General features: G+C 35.3%; 1 protein-coding gene across 4 annotated transcripts in view; it reads left to right on the top strand.

Moving 5' to 3' along the window:
• Positions 1 to 19,103, top strand: part of PPM1B (protein phosphatase, Mg2+/Mn2+ dependent 1B) — an 80,374-nt gene that overhangs the window by 37,101 nt on the left and 24,170 nt on the right. For 2 of the 4 annotated variants that reach the window (XM_082427806.1, XM_082427805.1), the window contains exon 2: positions 9,607 to 10,466. The exons of 1 other annotated variant lie outside the window; for it this stretch is intronic. In XM_082427806.1, coding sequence (XP_082283932.1) covers positions 9,621 to 10,466 — 846 coding nt within the window. In that variant the 5' untranslated portion in view covers positions 9,607 to 9,620. The remainder of the gene's footprint in view (positions 1 to 9,606; positions 10,467 to 19,103) is intronic. One more of the 4 variants, XM_082427807.1, reaches the window with a different exon arrangement.

Here is a 19,103-nt window from a genome sequence, read left to right as displayed (position 1 = left end):
ACACAGTATTTTGTATACATTTTATTTTTTAGAATTTACATTCTATCAGTTAGGGGTATTCTGTACTGAAATGGTAGTCCCTTCTTTTGTCAAACAGTGCCCAGCAACATGGAGAAGCGTTGACTTCCTTTATGTAGAATGTAAAACTAAAATTCCCCCAAAGATAGCTGTGCCAAATTAGTGACTTCTTTAAAAAAAAAAAAGAAAATCCAAATTGGGTAAATAAGAAAAATATAATAACAAGCAAGCATAATTCTGTGAAAAGGTAAATTTCAGCAAGAAGACTGCTTTTGGTTTGAATAAAATGTTGATATTGAAACTTGGTTCCGCATGACATGAGCACATTTAGAGTGGTGTAAATGTTAATATTTAATATAAGGCTTATCATAAAACAGTATATAGTTAATTGCCTTGTGTGTGAGAGATGCTACTTCCAAGAGTTCAGAAGGATGATAAATACTTTTGATTGGAGTGTTTTATAAAATTTCATATAAGAGGATGTGCTTGACTTGGAGGTTTTGTTTTATTTTTTTTTTTAAGTTGGAGTAGAGGATATGGTTGCTATCATTTTGGAAGCTTTGGGGAACAAGCCCACATAACTTTTAACTTTCATTTAGAAATTGCGAAATCTGGTTCAAGTTCTTGTCCTTTTTTATTCTTTTTTTACATTAATCAGGTATTACATATGAGATATGAACTTGGCCAGTGGTACTGTTCTATCTATTATGAGTTGTATTTTGGTCTTACAGTGTCATATATAATCTTTTACCTGTTGGTAGCTGGTAATTCACTTACTAATCAGACTCCCAAAACATAGAATTTCAGAACAGTAGATGTTCAATATTGTTGTGTATAGCTTTTTTTCTAAGAAAACAGATACTTGGTAGAGCAAGGAATCAAACCCAGTGTTTAGGCATTCTTTTTCTTGTTTCCTACAGTTCACTGTCTTAAGATTATATGTTTATTGTATGTGTATGTATTTTGGGTACAAGTTGGTACTCTTTTATTTATTATCAGAAAATGTTTAATTTTTTAGGTGCTATAGGTTTCTTGGTTCTTTTGAAGTCTAGATCGATGTGTGTACTCAAACGCATAGTTTTCTAGGGTTTCTATTGCATGAAGGTTTCCCAGATCATTTCAGTAAAATATGGCACTTGGTCCTAATAATCTCTTCTAATAGATACTTTTGTAATTCATATGAGAAAGTTTCATGGCCAAACCTTATAGGTGATTCTATGAAGCGAAACTGTTAATAGTTAAAATGACTTTATGAGTATGTGAGAGTAAACTATTACTTCTTAAAAAAAAAAAAAATCCAGGTCCAAGCAGGTAGTGGTCAGTCCTCTCATTCCCAGCTCTTTTTCTTAAGCCAAAATTTTTCTCCCCTTCGGGAGACTCTGTCCCTTTTTACTATTGCCCCTCAGTATTGACTGAGGCAGAGAGCATTCAATTTACCTTCAGTGCCCTCTCTAGAACATGGACATGAGACTTTTCCTACTTAATTTGACATGAGATAATTGAGATAAGAACTTTTAAACTTTATTAAAGGTAGAGGAAATCCAAGGGGAAATAAACATAGAGCACAATAGCCAAATACATAATCTAGTCTATGCCTAGCCTGCGTACAGCGTCATTCGTATGCTATAATTCTTGGATTGCCTTCATGTGGTGGACACCATTTAAGCATCCGTTATTCCAGATTCCACTCCTGGATGCTGTCCTCCCTGGAAGTCTTCCTTTGAGAGAATGAGAGTCTTCTGTAACACAGGAGTGATGAGTTCAGGGATTTTTTTTTTTTTTTTTGGCTTGAGTCCTTTCTCTTTTCGGTAATGTAAGGAATGTCTATTTTCTTTATGGAATCTACTCCAGTTCTAGGGGGTGTATGGACTTAGGGTAAAGGCCACATAAGAAATTTATCACATTTATTGGGGATGGAAATGTTGCTTTGTTAAACCACTTCTGTCAAACTAATTAAAAAAAAAATCTTCCAACACTTATTTAGTATTTGTTTTGGCAGGAAAATAAAGAAACAAATTACTATTTTGGGAAATAGGTATACACAGAAGGACCATTAATTATGCAGAGTAGCATGTGCTAAGTGGATGGTAAAGAACTAAGTGTTAATGAAGTTTAGTAGAGCACCATGGAGGAAAGGATTTCTGGGAAAGATAGGACCCAAATCTGACATTTCAGGAAGGATGTAACTGTGCAAGGATGGGAGGAAGTTAAGGAAGGAGGGCACAATTTTAAAAATAATTCATTGTCTAAATTATGGTAGACAAAACAGCCCTGCTTTTGATTTTAGACTCTATTAGAATCAGTTAGTACAAATGTTCAGTACAATAAGTGTTTTTTCCTTCACCTTTATATTTCTAAGTTACTTGTTATTTGAAAAAATGAAGCTATATTCTTTGAGGACCTATTACTGTTTCCTACTGTGCTGTCAGTTTTGTTTATAAATATGTAATATAGGTGGCTAGATTGTAAACTGAGGACAGCTTTGAAGTAAGTTGGTCCCTCTTACTTGATTGGTGAGAACAAATCAGCCAATCTGCCAGCAAAGGCAAGGGAACTGGAACTTTAAATTCAAAAGAATTTTTAAAACACAATGCTTCAGATAATTTTTCTTGTTCTTTGTCAGAGTTTATCATCAAAATAAATTATTAGCCAAGTGCACTATGTTTAATGTTTTTAGGCATAGTAGAGAGTTTTATCCAGGAAATCGGGTGTTTTGTAAGTTGAGATTAGCTTTTGTTCTTCTCCAGCAACTATGAATCCACTTCTTTAGATGAAGTTCTATTCCCTAGATATGTTTAGGGGGAAAGGGAGAAAAAAGCCTCTGTTATATGGATCATTTGATTCAAGGAGTAGAGATGACTTTGAGTGAGCTAAAGAGGGGTTTAGAAAACGGGAACCTAATACTCAGTTTTGAAAATGTTTTATTTGGTGATGAGTAGTGTATCTTAGTATGTGCTTTTGCATGTATTTGACCTTATTTTGAACATTATAGTAATATTTCAATTTGAGTATTTAAGCAGCCCTTTAAGTTTCGTTTAACCAAATTTTGGCTTGTTATGTGTAAAGATTGCCCACCCTCTTCCCTCACCCCCTTTCAGAGTTGGTTTGTAAGCAAACTCAAAGGTATCAGAGTTTTTTTTTTTTTTTATATTTATTTTTGGCTGTGTTGGGTCTCCGTTTCTGTGCGAGGGCCTTCTCTAGTTGCGGCGAGCGGGGGCCACTCTTCATCGCGGTGCGCGGGCCTCTCACTATCACGGCCTCTCGTTGCAGAGCACAGGTTCCAGACGCGCAGGCTCAGTAGTTGTGGCTCACGGGCCCAGCCGCTCCGTGGCATGTGGGATCTTCCCAGACCAGGGCTCGAACCCGTGTCCCCTGCATTGGCAGGCAGATTCTCAACCACTGCGCCACCAGGGAAGCCCGGTATCAGAGTTTTTTAATGTGGAGGCTTATTCCAGAAAAAAATGTCAACTCTGAATCTACCCATCTAAATTTTAAGGCCTCTAGAACTTTTTTCCAGATTTGTTCTTCTCAATGAAAAGCAGTTATTATCAGTTTGGTTTGCTACTCGCTTAGGCAAGAAGGGCATGATACATCTTTGAGTTCCCAAATCTGTGATTCTAAGATAAGTAGACAGTGGACATCTCAGTAGGAAATAATGTTATTAGAATTTCAGTGCTTCTGCTTTGCTCCTTGAAATGCTCATGTACACACACACACACACACACACATACACACACACACACACACACAACCATACCAAATTAATTGTGCCTCTTACTCTTCTTCTGGTCTTTGTATATGCTGGCTATTTCCTTCTCCCACTTCCACCTTTTAGGTCCCAGCTTAGGCTTCTTCCTTTGGAAAAAGTTTAACTACCTAAGACTTTTTTGATACCTCTTCTTGGCATACCTATATTTATCCCATTATAGCCCCTGTATCACAGTGTGCCTTCAAAACCTGTGCACTGGTCTTTATCTTCCACCAGGCTATACATTCCTTTAGGGATAGGGGCATCTTATTCCTAGTACTTAATACAGTGCCTGGCAGGTAGTAGGCAGTCAGAAAATTCTTGAGTGAGTGTCTGATGTACTGTGGTTAAAGTACGTTTAAGGTATTCCTGTGGCAAATACAAGTATGTATGATTTATTGTTGTATTTTATGCACTGGTTATGAATGAAAAATTTTAGAATCAGCCCAGAATTGAATGCTGTATAATATATACACACATGTGAAACCTTTTAAGTGATTATTAAAAATGTGATTACTTAAAGTGATTATAGCAAATTACTTAAATAAAAAAGACAGCCAGTAGTCCCCAGTCTTCCATGTATAACTCCTTTAAAAATACCATTTCTCAGGTGCTTACTTTATAGTACAATTACTGTGTTCCATTGATTAAGCAAATAAATAATAACATTATGCTGCTCTGAGTTCAGTAATGTATTAATCTCAAAGAAGGCAATGGAAAAAGACAGATGTGCAGAGAATATTGCTCATTCAGTCTTTAGACAATGCTTGCTATGCATATATTCTCTCTCAGTCTTGTAAAACCTCTTAGGCCCACAGAGTTGTATAGATCAAGTGGTCTCTACAGGGAGTATGCAGGACCATCCATCAGTATTATTTTTTTAAAGATTAGAACCTTTGTTTATTGTCTTTCATCTTGAAAAAGGCAAATTACATTTAATATAGTGATTGACACTGGCTTCCCCACACTGTTAGTATGTCAAATGGGCTGGTGAGAGATCCTAAGGAGCGGTAGAATTTTTACTTCCTCACTTGTATTCATTGCTGTATCACACTGAAGTTTACTTGTGATTACATTGATTTCCATGTGATCTAGTTTTTTGTTTTTGTTTTTTTAATTTGTCTTTTGGCTGCATTGGGTCTTTGTTGCTGCGCACGGGCTTTCTCTAGTTGCGGTGAGCTGGGGCTACTCTTTGTTGCGGTGCGCGGGCTTCTCATTGTGGTGGCTTCTCTTGTTGTGGAGCACAGGCTCCAGGGGCGCAGGCTTCAGTAGTTGCAGCACCCGGGCTCAGTAGTTGTGGCTCGCGGGCTCTAGAGCGCAGGCTCAGTAGTTGTGGCACACGGGCTTAGCAGCTCCGCGGCATGTGGGATCTTCCCAGACCAGGGCTCGAACCTGTGTCCCCTGCGTTGGCAGGTGGACTCCCAACCACTGAGCCACCAGGAAAGTCCCTCCATGTGATCTAGTTTTAACTAAACAGTCTTCAAAAAATGAGCAAGTGACTGTAAAAGATGCCTATCAAAACATTAGATTGATTTTAATTATAATAGAGCACATACAAGCACACAGCGTAAAAAATGTTAGAACTCCTAATCCCAGTATGGGCTCTTATTATGGGGCAAAACCTATAATATAATCAGATCTCAAATATCAACCTCTCAAAATTTGAGATTGTGAAAGATTATTTGAAATGTGGATCTCTATTTACTGTTGTTGAAACCATAGCTTGGCTAAGTGTATAGTGTGCTTGATATATGGCTAAACCATAGCATAAAATCATAGCAAATTAGCAAGACATTTAAAAAATTGCATTCTGAGGGTAAAAACTAACCATTATGAGTTCCCCCCCCCCCCAGAGGTGTTTGATAGAGCCATACAATATTCAATAAAGTAACTACAAAATTTCACTAAATTTAATTATAAATGTTTACAAGGCCCTTTGAGGTTTCTTGTTGAGTAGTAAAAGACAAAGCATACCACTGGGGAAACACTAGTTTTTCCTGCCTTGGTCAAAATGACTGAAATAATACGTAGAATATATGGCCAAAAATTAAAATACATTCCTTTGTCATCACATGCCTTTGAAACATGTAGTAATCATTGCCAAGTTGAAGAAACCAGTATGAGAACAATGACACCTGGGAGATTTAAGATTGACTAAAATATAGGTGTTTGTAACATACTTTCCTCTTAGTATTTGCTAAGTTTTGTTTCAGTAGTAAAGTCTGTTTTTGGGGGGGAGTGAAGAGGAAAAGCAAAGAGATGCTAGACAAATGTATATTCTCAACAGTAAATGCTTCTTTAATAAAGATAACCTTTTTTGGAAGAAAAATCATAGTCACTTAAGGTGAAAATCGTTCACTGCAGCATTCATAGGAAAATTACTGCAGCAAAGAAATTGAACCAGGAGTTCAGAGCTATTAGGGTGTCATCAGTGTAGTTAATTTTATAAAAACAAGACCTTTAACTTTAAAATTCAGTGAGCTATTTACAGTGGTGATGCCAAAATATGCAGACGCTCAAGTCCCCTATATAAAATGGTGTAGTATTTGCATATAACCTATGCACAACCTCCCCATATACTTTAAATCATCTCTAGATTACCTAATACAATATAAATCCCATGTACAAGTTGCTGGTGCAAGGCAAATTCAAGTTTTGCTTTTTGGAACTTTCTGGAATTTTTTTTCCCTGGGTATTTTCGACTTGTGGTTGGTTGAATCTGAGGATGTGGAACCAGCTGATACTGAGGGCTTACTATGAATGAAATGAGAAATGACCAAGAAGGTACAGTCTGCCACATAGACTTTTGATGAATATCTCATAGCAAAGTTTTTTGCTTTTGAAGAGTTAGAGAACTTAAAATAGTAATTGCTAATTCCTATGCAGATATTTTTGGATAAAAGAAAATACACTCTTAATCATGCCATTCAAGATGAAGCTTACTTACTAAGAAAGTAATTGTTTTAAAGAAAGTAGTGTTAGCAAAAGAACAGTTGAGAAACAAATGTTTGGAGATGGTTTGTTTTGTGATTTTTGTTGGGGGAAAAAAGATTATCTATATAAACTTTAAGCACTTGGGAATTTAGGTATATGTTTTAGGAAAACTCACACATGTGCACCACGATTGTTCAAAACAGCACTGTTTTATACTTTAAAAAAATGAGAAATAACTCATTGATAGTGGAATGGATAAAAATTGTGGTACAAACATACAGTGGCATATAGTGAATGAACTACAGCTCTGTGCATCAATGTAAATGAAATACAGTGTTGAGCTGGAAAAAAAAAGTACTAGAGTAAAACATACTGTATTTTACATCAGTGTAAGGTGTCAAACATATAAAACTAAACAACCACACATGAATATGGTTAAACTAGAAGAAATACTAATTATAAAATTCAGTATAATAGGAGGCTTCAGTGGTCTTGATAATGTTCTATTTCTTAAACTGTATGGTAGTTTTAGTACTCTTTAGCTGTGTGTATACATTATATAAAATATGTATGATATTTCATGATGTTTAAAGAATTAAATCATGGGACAACCCTAACTTTAAAATGAGATCAATATTGAACGTAAAAAAAATTTACTAATTTGTGAAAGAATGCATTCCTAGTTACAGCCAATAGGTGTGCTGGTGACCGAAGCTCAGTTAATTAGACACTTAGATACCTGTTTCGCAAACTTTGAATCTTGAGCAAGTGACTTTCAGAAAGGAATTAGACGGAAGGTAGAGATCACTGCAGCAGCAGGCAAGGCTGTTCTTCGTGTAACTTTCACAGTGTTTGGCTGCCCAACCTCAGGGCTCCTCTGTTTCCTGATGGTTTTCCAAGCTGGCGTTCCAGGCTCCCTTTGATTCTTAGGGTCTCCTATAGCTTTCTATTGAAGACCCCTCCTTCCCTTCTCTCTTTATCCCTAAATTAAAAACAAATTTGGAAATAGGAATTTCCAAACTATTTTTAAAACTCTTCTAAATGAGGAACTCTTGTGAATTTTGAGCCCATTTCTTGAAATGTGAAACAGCAGAACCTTAATTTGAAGAACATCAAGATAAGGGAAATGACAACACATTTTTTTTATAATTGGTAGTTGGGATTGAAGAGTGGGTGATAAATACAGTCAACAATTCAGTTTCATTTGCGTTTAGGTATCTTTATAAGGGTTTTTTTTTTTTTTCAGGTGAAATAAACATTAAAAACAATCTAAATTAAAATGTGCTTAGAACTAGGCTTTCAAATCATTGTATCAAAATATCAAATCGATGTGCTAACAAATAAGCATATTCTATTACATTGTTCTCAATACAAAATATAATTTTTTATCGTACTTGAATGAAATTAATTTTTAGGTCTGAGTAAAATCTTGTCCTTCCAAAATTCCTTTTTATAAATATTTGTGTTTGTAATTTATTAGTACAGTATTATATATAACTCATGAAAATTTATAAAATTGCTGCAATTTATAAGTATTATATATGGTGGTTCATTGGGTTTTTAGGAATAGGAATATTTAGTTTATTGTAAAGTTAGGTAATGGTTACAGCTGAAAAAGATATCTCACAAAGATACCTAGATCCAAGTGAAAGTCAGTTGATCTAGACTAGTGTGTCTCAAAATGTGATTCTTTAGTCACCAACATGCTTTTTTGAAGATCCCATCCAAGATCTACTGGAAAAAAAAAAAATTGGTGTGGGGATAGGGCCATGGAATTTGCATTTTGAGCAAATAATAACAGCAAACATTTTATGGTGTTTACTGTGTCTCAGGAACTATTCTAAGCACTATATGTTAACTCATTCTTCACTGCAACCCTGTCAGGTGTAGGTACTATTGTTATTATTCCCATTTGACAGAGAAGGAATTTGAGGTACCAGTGACTAGGAAACTCAAGGTCACACAGCTGGCAAGTGTTAGGGCCAGGATTGTATGTGGAAAATGTACCAGGCATTCTCATCCCCACTGTTCCAGTCCAAGTCATTTGAAATTGGAAAAGCTTTATTCTAAAGTAATAGTAAAGCTGAGAGGGAGGGTGATGCATAGTGGTACTTTACAGTTCTCTCTATGGGCTTTAAGTCTTTGTCAGCCAGCACTGAGTGAAAGCTGTCTTAATGCTACTTCACGGATTGTGAAACATGGCAATATTAAGTAGTATGTTCTTTAGCACATCATTAAAGTTATATTTGTTTTTATGGGTTAATGGGCTTCAGTCAATCGAAGTAAAGTTTTTTATTTGATGTGCAGTAAAACCTAAGTAAAATCACATGTTTATAAAACTGAGATTTTATGTTTTAATTAACTTGGGGGGTTGTCTTCAGGATTACTGGGGGGAAAATACTTGATTACAACACTTGCTTTTGGAAGTTTTTCTAAAATATGTTAGCATACTTTTCTACCTTAGTAGATTGAACAAGATGTTGCATCGTTCTGAATATTCTTACTCCTGCATCTTATATATTGAACCCTAGAGTTATCTTATAAATGGAATTTAAAAAAAAAAACAAAACTTAACCAGGTTTTGTTTCTTGGTTTCCTTTCTCCTAGAATGGTGGTTCTCAACTTGCTGCACGGACAAATCACCAGAGAGGCATTTTTAAAAAGATATTGATATCTGGGTCCCATCCCCAGAGACTCTAATGCGCTAGGATTGAGAAACTACTATTCTAGAAGAAGGGTATACGGGGAAATTTTCTTGGTTTCTTTTTTGTTGTTGTTCCAGTAAATTTTGATAATACTGAAAAATACACTTGATCAGGAGTTACTAGAAAATAAATGAAATATTTTAGATAAATGCTCTATCAAATTTAAACATGTAACACCTACAATTTTTTTTTTCCTTTCAGATTCATTACTAAACATGGGTGCATTTTTGGATAAACCCAAAACTGAGAAACATAATGCTCATGGTGCTGGGAATGGTTTACGTTACGGCCTGAGTAGCATGCAAGGATGGAGAGTGGAAATGGAAGATGCACACACAGCTGTTGTAGGTATTCCTCACGGCTTGGAAGACTGGTCGTTTTTTGCAGTTTATGATGGTCACGCTGGATCCCGAGTAGCAAATTACTGCTCAACACACTTATTAGAACACATCACTAATAATGAAGACTTTAGGGCAGCTGGAAAATCAGGATCTGCTCTTGAGCCTTCAGTGGAAAACGTCAAGAATGGTATCAGAACTGGCTTTTTGAAAATTGATGAATACATGCGTAACTTTTCAGATCTCAGAAATGGCATGGACAGGAGCGGTTCAACTGCAGTGGGAGTTATGATTTCACCTAAGCATATCTACTTCATCAACTGTGGTGATTCACGGGCTGTTCTGTATAGGAATGGACAAGTCTGCTTTTCTACCCAAGATCACAAACCTTGCAACCCAAGGGAGAAAGAGCGAATCCAAAATGCAGGAGGCAGCGTAATGATACAGCGTGTTAATGGTTCATTAGCAGTGTCTCGTGCTCTGGGGGACTATGATTACAAGTGTGTTGATGGCAAGGGCCCAACAGAACAACTTGTTTCTCCAGAGCCTGAGGTTTATGAAATTTTAAGAGCAGAAGAGGATGAATTTATCATCTTGGCTTGTGATGGGATCTGGGATGTTATGAGTAATGAGGAGCTCTGTGAATTTGTTAAATCTAGGCTTGAGGTATCTGATGACCTGGAAAATGTGTGCAATTGGGTAGTGGACACTTGTTTGCATAAGGTATGTAAGTCTTTTTTGTTATAATTAAAATGCCCTATTAATTTTGAAAAGACACGGTAAGTAAAATTAAGCAAACTTAGTTTTAAAGCTTTTAGTATTTTCTTTAGGGAAGACCTATATATTTAAAAATTATTTTCTTCACCAGAAATGAAACCTGTTTTTTTTTTTTGGTTGCCATCCTCATTTGTCTTAATCTTCTAATTTGCAAATTAAGTTTAATAAATTTGTGGCATGTTGTCATTTAAATAATTTATGACTTTTTGTTGTGGCAGAGGCATCTATACACAATTGTGACTTTTGATTAAAATTCTCAACATTGGCAGTAGCCATCTTTTTTTTTTTTTTGGGGGGGGTGGGGGCTGCGCCGTGCGGCTTGTGGGATCTCAGTTCCCTGACCAGGAATTGAACCCAGGCCCCGGTAGTGAAAGCCCAGAATCCTAACCACTAGGCCACCAGTGAACTCCTGGCAATAGCTGTCTAATGCCTGACTATGCAGCAGTTTCATAAAAAAACATGTAGAGAGGGTATGATTCTATATTAGATATACAAAAGATCAAGAGCCACATAGTATTGGAAGATACATCAGAAGCCTAGACTAAGTAAAGTTTTGTGATTTAGTTCTGAGCCCACTAGCAGCTAAGACAAAAACTGAAGTAAGAGTTGTATATTTCTTATTCTGTAGTAAAAGAAGCTTTTTCCTAGCATAAAATCTAAAAGGAATTTACATGTGACTCTATATAAATAATATATGGCATGGTAGATAATATTTTTAGAGGAGATAATCAAAATTCTTTTCATATAGATGTTTTTGTCATTACTGATTAAAAAACCGAAGACTAATATAAAGTGCAGTCTTGTTAAGAATTCCTTTGGAACACAAAAGTTTAATTTACATTTGCAATATTTTATGAATCTTAACTTGATACAATAATAGGGAGGAAAATCCAGACTAACAGATAATTAGCAGTTTCCTTGGATGTCTTTAAAATGTTCAGTAGTTTCAAGTGGGTTTTTGACAGCGTCTACATAGCAGTCAATTAAAATTTGAGTTATCTGGCCAGTGCCTAAAATATGTAAGTATTCTATGACTCTGAAAAGCTATCAAGACAAAACCAACCTTTGGTTATGTGATACAACCTTTGGTTATGTGATACAACCTTTGGTTATGTGATAACCTTTGGTTATGTGATACAGTAAGGTTTTGCCTTACTTACTCTGTCTAGATTAGAGCCACTCTGTTTCCTCACCATGTAAGATGCTGTGGAAGATACAGGCATAGCCAAAAAGTTTTTCAAAGGCTCTCTGAGTCTGTGGAAATGCCCAGGTTTTGTTGAAGTATCTACTTCTTTTCCATAGAATGGGAAGAGACAACTTCAAAAAGAGAAAATATAAGGGCTGGTGTTTCCAGCTTTTTTCTGAAAGGATTTTAATGATGGTATCTCTAGCTCTTCTGTTTTTTGTTTGTTTGTTTTTGTATTGTATCCTTTTTGCTTCTCTAGATGAATTAAGTACAGAAATATTGATGGTTGTCAGTGCTGGAATAGTAAGTGGTTCTAAAGATGTCTATCTCCTCGGACTCTATATGGAGAGAGTCTGACCTGCAGCTTTTTGAGACAAAAGCAAGCATATGTTTTTGCCTAACTAGGAAGTGAAAACAGCATTTTCCTGATTATTAAAAAAAAAAAAAAAAAGTTATTGAAAAGCAAGCCAGATAATACAGAATATATATATATATTTTTTAAATTTATATAATACAGAATATGTAAAGAAACACTCAAAAATTTTGCCACCCACCTAAGTGGGCTATCTTCATAATTGCGGTATTTATTTTTTCAGTCTTTTTTGCCTGCCTCTGAATGTGTATATTTTTATAAAAATGAGACCATTATATTTGTTATTCTGTAGTCTACTTTTTCATTCAACAGTATATTGTAGAAAGATCTCCATGTCTCTATGTATCTATCAAAATCATTTTTCATGGTTGCATAGCAGAGTGTCATGTAGTTTTGAGGGAATAGCCAGAAATCTATTAGATCTGTAATTTGGAGTAAAGAAATAAGTTTATATTGTGGATAAACTGCACTCTCCCTTCCATTGAAAGGATGTTAGTTTTCAGGAATTTTGACCCAACCCTTCTGAATGGGGTTTGAGTGATTCTGGTGGTATATCTTCATTTGATAGGTTTCGTCAGTTTAAATTGATTAAATTTTTTTGTTGATGGTGTTAAAAGATTCTAGGCAGAATCCCAGAATCTCAAATGGTAAATGATAGTCATAGAGGGACAAGGGGTTAGAACACCAACCTCTTCATTTAATTTAGTTGAATGAAGTTGACCATCATAGTTCCTTTGAATGAAGTTGCATTTAAATTGAAATCAGTTTTGAGAAGCTTAGTTAGCTGTTTTGTGTTGAAACACAACAGACATGAATTTTTTGAACTGCCACATGCTACTTATGGAATTAGATAAGCTTCTTATCCATTCCTGTTTTTCTGACTCCATAATTTTCTCATTCCACTTGTTTGTATTGTAAAACCAAGGGTTAGCAATATTATAAAACAATAGGATTAAAATAGAACATATGATTGCTTTGAATTTAGTCTGAAAGATTGAATTTAAATTTTGAAATCCATGGAAAGCAGGTAGACCAGTGCTAGCCCTTAGCAATTGCTCAGTAGGTGTTAGCTGCTTTTTTTTTTTTTAATGGTGGAATAAATTTATTTTTTTAAAAAAATTTTTAATTTTTTTATTGGAGTATAGTTGATTTAACAGTGTTGTTAGTTTCTGCTGTACAGCAGAGTGAATCAGTTATACATATATATATATATATATATATCTCCACTCTTTTTTAGATTCTTTTCCCATATAGATCATTATAGAGTATTAAGAAGAGTTCCCTGTGCTATACAGTAGGTCCTTATTAGTTATCTATTTTATGTATAGTAGTGTGTAGATGTCAGTCCCAATCTCCCAATTTATCCCTCCATTCCACCTTTCCCCCTTGGTAACAGTAAGTTTGTTTTCTACATCTGTGCCTCAATTTCTGTTTTGTAAATAGGTTCATTTGTACCATTTATTAAGATTCCACATATAAGTGCTATCATATGATATCTGTCTTTCTCTGTCTGACTCATTTCACTTAGTATGACAATCTCTAGGTCCAGGTGTTAGCTGCTTTAAGAGAAAAGATAGAGTAGATCCGGTTTTTAAGTAGATGTTTTAAATAGGTGTTTTTAAGATATTTTCCTGATAATAGATTTAAATTAAGTGTTGGGAATTCCCTGGCGGTCCAGTGGTTATGACTTGGCACTTTAACTGCCAGGCCCTGGGTTCGATCCCTGGTCGGGGAACTAAGATCCCGCAAGCTGCATGGCGCAACCAAAAAATAAATAAATAAAATAAAATAAAAAAATAAATTAATTAAGTGTTAAAATTTTCTAGCACTTCTAACGTTTGTCATTCCCTAATAGTTTACAGAGACGTTTATATGTTAACTCATGAACTCTTGGGAAATTATGATAACCATCAAAATCACAATAGTATCAAAAAATTGCTTTTTATGAGCCAAATGCAGTATACTTTAAGCACTTTACACATATTTTAATTTCTTTAATTTTCACAACAACCATAAAAGGTAGTTAGCATTATTATTGTTAAAGATAGTCATTTTTCAGAGTTGCTGTTTAACAGTATGAAGCTACAAGTGTTGCATGACTCTGGTCAGGTATTACCCTATTTAGATGATTACCTCTAGGGAAGAATGGTCCCTAAGAAAGCAGCTTTCCCATTTTACTGCCAGTGCTGCTAGCATTCGTGGTGTTTATGCTAACTAATTTCAGGTCACATAGAATATGTGACAGCTGTTTGCATAGCCTTTCATAACTTATAGATCACACTCATTTTATTTATCCTCATAGTAACCTCAGGTGAACAAAATAAAAATTTTAATTTCCAGTTTGCAAGTAAGGAAATGGAGGTTTGTCATTAAAAGACTTTAAGAAAAAAAAGAAAGGAAGAAAGAAAAGCTGTAAGTCAGATATTTGGTGAGTTTTGAAGCAGAGTCTAGAATCCAAGTTTTCTGACTTAAGTTTTGTATATATGTCGCCAAACTTTCCCAGAGGATTTGATGAAAAATTTTTTCCTAAGGGAAACATTAAGACTTTCCTTTTCTTTTTTCAGTAATTATAAGATTAAAATTTTTTAAACAAATGCAATGATGTTTGAAGTAAAGTTATTAATCTTTATGTCCCTCCTTGTCAGTCTCATTCCCCTTAGGTAACCACTGTTTACAGTTTGCTATATATCCTTCCAAATAATTCTCTGTGTTTATTCATACAAATAGAAGTATAAAAACATGGTTTTCTTTCCTTTTTTTTTTAAATCTTTCAATTTTATTTTATTTATTTTTTTATAAAGCAGGTCCTTATTAGTCATCAGTTTTATACACATCAGTGTATACCTGTCAATCCCAATCGCCCAATTCATCACACCCCCACCCCCACCCCACCCCCGCTGCTTCCCCCCTTGGTGTCCATACGTTTGTTCTCTACATCTGTGTCTCAATTTCTACCCTGCAAACTGGTTCATCTGTACCATTTTTCTAGGTTCCACATATATGCGTTAATATACGATATTTGTTTTTCTCTTTCTGACGTATTTCACTCTGTATGACAGTCTCTAGATCCATCCACGTCTCAACAAATGACCCAATTTCGTTCCTTTTTATGGCTGAGTAATAGTCCATTGTATATATGTACCACATCTGCTTTATCCATTCATCTGTCGATGGGCATTTAGGTTGCTTCCATGAGCTGGCTATTGTACATAGAGCTGTAATGAACACTGGGGTACATGTTGTCTTTTTGAATGATGGTTTTCTCTGGGTATATGCCCAGTAGTAGGATTGCTGGGTCATATGGTAATTCTATTTTTAGTTTTTTAAGGAACCTCCATACTGTTCTCCATAGTGGCTGTATCAATTTACATTCCCACCAACAGTGCTGGGGGGTTCCCTTTTCTCCACACCCTCTCCAGCATTTGTTGTTTGTAGATTTTCTGATGATGCCCATTCTAACTAGTGTGAGGTGATACCTCACTGTAGTTTTGATTTGCATTTCTCTAATAATTAGTGATGTTGAGCAGCTTTTCATGTGCTTCTTGGCCATCTGTATGTCTTCTTTGGAGAAATGTCTGTTTAGGTCTTCTGCCCATTTTTGGATTGGGTTGTTTGTTTTTTTAATATTGACTGCATGAGCTGTTTATATATTTTGGAGATTAATCCTTTGTCCATTGATTCGTTTGCAAATATTTTCTCCCTTTCTGAGGGTTGTCTTTTCGTCTTGTTTATGGTTTCCTTTGCTGTGCAAAAGCTTTTAAGTTTCACTAGGTCCCATTTGTTTATTTTTGTTTTTATTTCCATTACTCTAGGAGGTGGATCAAAAAAGATCTTGCTGTGATTTATGTCAAAGAGTGTTCTTACTATGTTTTCCTCTAAGAGTTTTATAGTGTCTGGTCTTACATTTAGGTCTCTAATCCATTTTGAGTTTATTTTTGTGTATGGTGTTAGGGAGTGTTCTAATTTCATTCTTTTACATGTAGCTGTCCAGTTTACCCAGCACCACTTATTGAAGAGACTGTCTTTTCTCCATTGTATATCCTTGCCTCCTTTGTAATAGATTAGTTGACCATAGGTGCGTGGGTTTATCTCTGGGCTTTCTATCTTGTTCCATTGATCTATGTTTTTTTTTTTTTTGCCAGTACCATATTATCTTGATTACTGTAGCTTTGTAGTATAGTCTGAAGTCAGGGAGTCTGATTCCTGCAGCTCCGTTTTTTTCCCTCAAGACTGCTTTGGCTATTTGGGGTCTTTTGTGTCTCCATACAAATTTTAAGATTTTTTGTTCTAGTTCCGTAAAAAGTGCCATTGGTAATTTGATAGGGATTGCATTGAATCTGTAGATTGCTTTGGGTAGTATAGTCATTTTCACAATATTGATTCTTCCAATCCAAGAACATGGTATATCTCTCCATCTGTTGTTATCATCTTTAATTTCTTTCATCATTGTCTTATAGTTTTCTGCATACAGGTCTTTTGTCTCCCTAGCTAGGTTTATTCCCAGGTATTTTATTCTCTTTGTTGCAATGGTAAATGGGAGTGTTTCCTTAATTTCTCTTTCAGGTTTTTCATCATTAGTGTATAGGAATGCAAGAGATTTCTGTGCATTAATTTTGTATCCTGCAGCTTTACCGAATTCATTGATTAGCTCTAGTAGTTTTCTGGTGGCATCTTTAAGATTCTCTATGTATAGTATCATGTCATCTGCAAACAGTGACCGTTTTACTTCTTCTTTTCCAATTTGGATTCCTTTTATTTCTTTTTCTTCTCTGATTGCCGTGGCCAGGACTTCCAAAACTATGTTGAATAATAGTGGTGAGAGTGGACATCCTTGTCTTGTTCCTGATCTTAGAGGAAATGCTTTCAGTTTTTCACCATTGAGAATGATGTTTGCTGTGGGTTTGTCATATATGGCCTTTATTTTGTTGAGGTAGGTTCCCTCTATGCCCACTTTTTGGAGAGTTATTATCATAAACGGGTGTTGAATTTTGTCAAAAGCTTTTCCTCCATCTATTGGATGATCATATGATTTTTCTTCTTCAGTTTGTTAATATGGTGTATCACATTGATTGATTTGCGTATATTGAAGAATCCTTGCATCCCTGGGATCAATCCCACTTGATCATGGTGTATGATTCTTTTAATGTGTTGTTGGATTCTGTTTGCTAGTATTTTGTTGAGGATTTTTGCATCTATGTTCATCAGTGATATTGGTCTGTAATTTTCTTTTTTTGTAGTATCTTTGTCTGGTTTTGGTGTCAGGGTGATGGTGTCCTCATAGAATGAGTTTGCGAGTGTTCCTTCCTCTGCAATTTTTTGGAAGAGTTTGAGTAGGATGGGTGTTAGCTCTTCTCTAAATGTTTGATAGAATTCACCTGTGAAGCCATCTGGTCCTGGACTTTTGTTTGTTGGAAGATTTTTAATCACAGTTTCAATTTCATTACTTGTGATTGGTCTGTTCATATTTTCTGTTTCTTCCTGGTTCAGTCTTGGAAGGTTATACCTTTCTAAGAATTTGTCCATTTCTTCCAGGTTGTCTATTTTATTGACATACAGTTGCTTGTAGTAGTCTCTTAGGATGCTTTGTATTTCTGCGGTGTCTGTTTTTACTTCTCCTTTTTCATTTCTAATTTTATTGATTTGATTTGAGTCCTCTCCCTCTTTTTCTTGATGAGTCTGGCTAATGGCTTATCAATTTGGTTTATCTTCTCAAAGAACCAGCTTTTAGTTTTATTGATCTTTGCTATTGTTTTCTTTGTTTCTATTTCCTTTATTTCTGTTCTGATCTTTATGATTTCTTCTGCTAACTTTGGGTTTTGTTTGTTCTTCTTTCTCTAGTTCCTTTAGGTGTAAAGTTAGATTGTTTATTTGTGATTATTCTTGTTTCTTGATGTAGGCTTGTATAGCTATAAACTTCCCTCTTAGAACTGGTTTTGCTGCATCCCATAGGTTTTGGATCATCTTGTTTTTATTGTCATTTGTCTCTAGGTTTTTTTGATTTCCTCTTTGATTTCTTCAATGCCCTCTTGGTTATTTAGTAAAGTGTTGTTTAGCCTCCATGTGTTTGTGTTTTTTACGGTTTTTTCCCCTGTAATTCATTTCTAATATCATAGCGTGTGGTCGGAAAAGATGCTTGATAATGATTTCAGTTTTCTTAAATTTACTGAGGCTTTATTTGTGACCGAAGATGTGATCTATCCTGGAGAATGTTCCGTGCGCACTTGAGAAGAAAGTGTAATCTGCTGTTTCTGGATGGAATGTCCTATAAATATCAATTAAATCTATCTGGTCTTTATTGTGTCATTTAAAGCTTCTGTTTCCTTATTTATTTATTTTCATTTTGGATGATCTGTCCATTGGTGTAAGTGAGGTGCTAAAGTCCCCCGCTATTATTGTGTTACTGTCGATTTCCTCTTTCAGAGCTGTTAGCAGTTGCCTTATGTATTGAGTTGCTCCTATGTTGGGTGCATATATATTTATAATTGTTATATCTTCTTCTTGGATTGATCCCTTGATCATTATGTAGTGTCCTTCCTTGTCTCTTATAACATTCTTTATTTTAAAGTCTATCTTATCTGATCTGAGTATTGCTACTCCCGCTTTCTTTTGATTTCCATTTGTATGGAATATCTTTTTCCATCCCCTCAGTCTGAAGTGGGTCTCTTGTAGACAGCATATATATGGGTCTTGTTTTTGTATCCATTCAGGAAGCCTGTGTCTTTTGGTTGGAGCATTTAATCCAGTCACGTTTAAGGTAATTATCGATATGTATGTTCCTATGACCATTTTCTGAATTGTTTTGGGTTTAATTTTGTAGGTCCTTTTCTTCTCTTGTGTTTCCCACTTAGAGAAGTTCCTTTAGCATTTGTTGTAGAGCTGGTTTGGTGGTGCTGAATTCTCTTAGCTTTTGCTTGTCTGTAAAGCTTTTGATTTCTCCATCGAATCTGAATGAGATCCTTGCTGGGTAGAGTAATCTTGGTGTAGTAGGTTCTTTCCTTTCATCACTTTAAGTATACCATGCCAC

This window comes from Balaenoptera physalus (genome assembly GCF_965194825.1).
Source record: "Balaenoptera physalus genome assembly, chromosome: 15".
NCBI lineage: Eukaryota > Metazoa > Chordata > Mammalia > Artiodactyla > Balaenopteridae > Balaenoptera > Balaenoptera physalus.
Note: the sequence above shows the minus strand (reverse complement) of the source record. Positions and strands in the feature narration are given on the sequence as shown.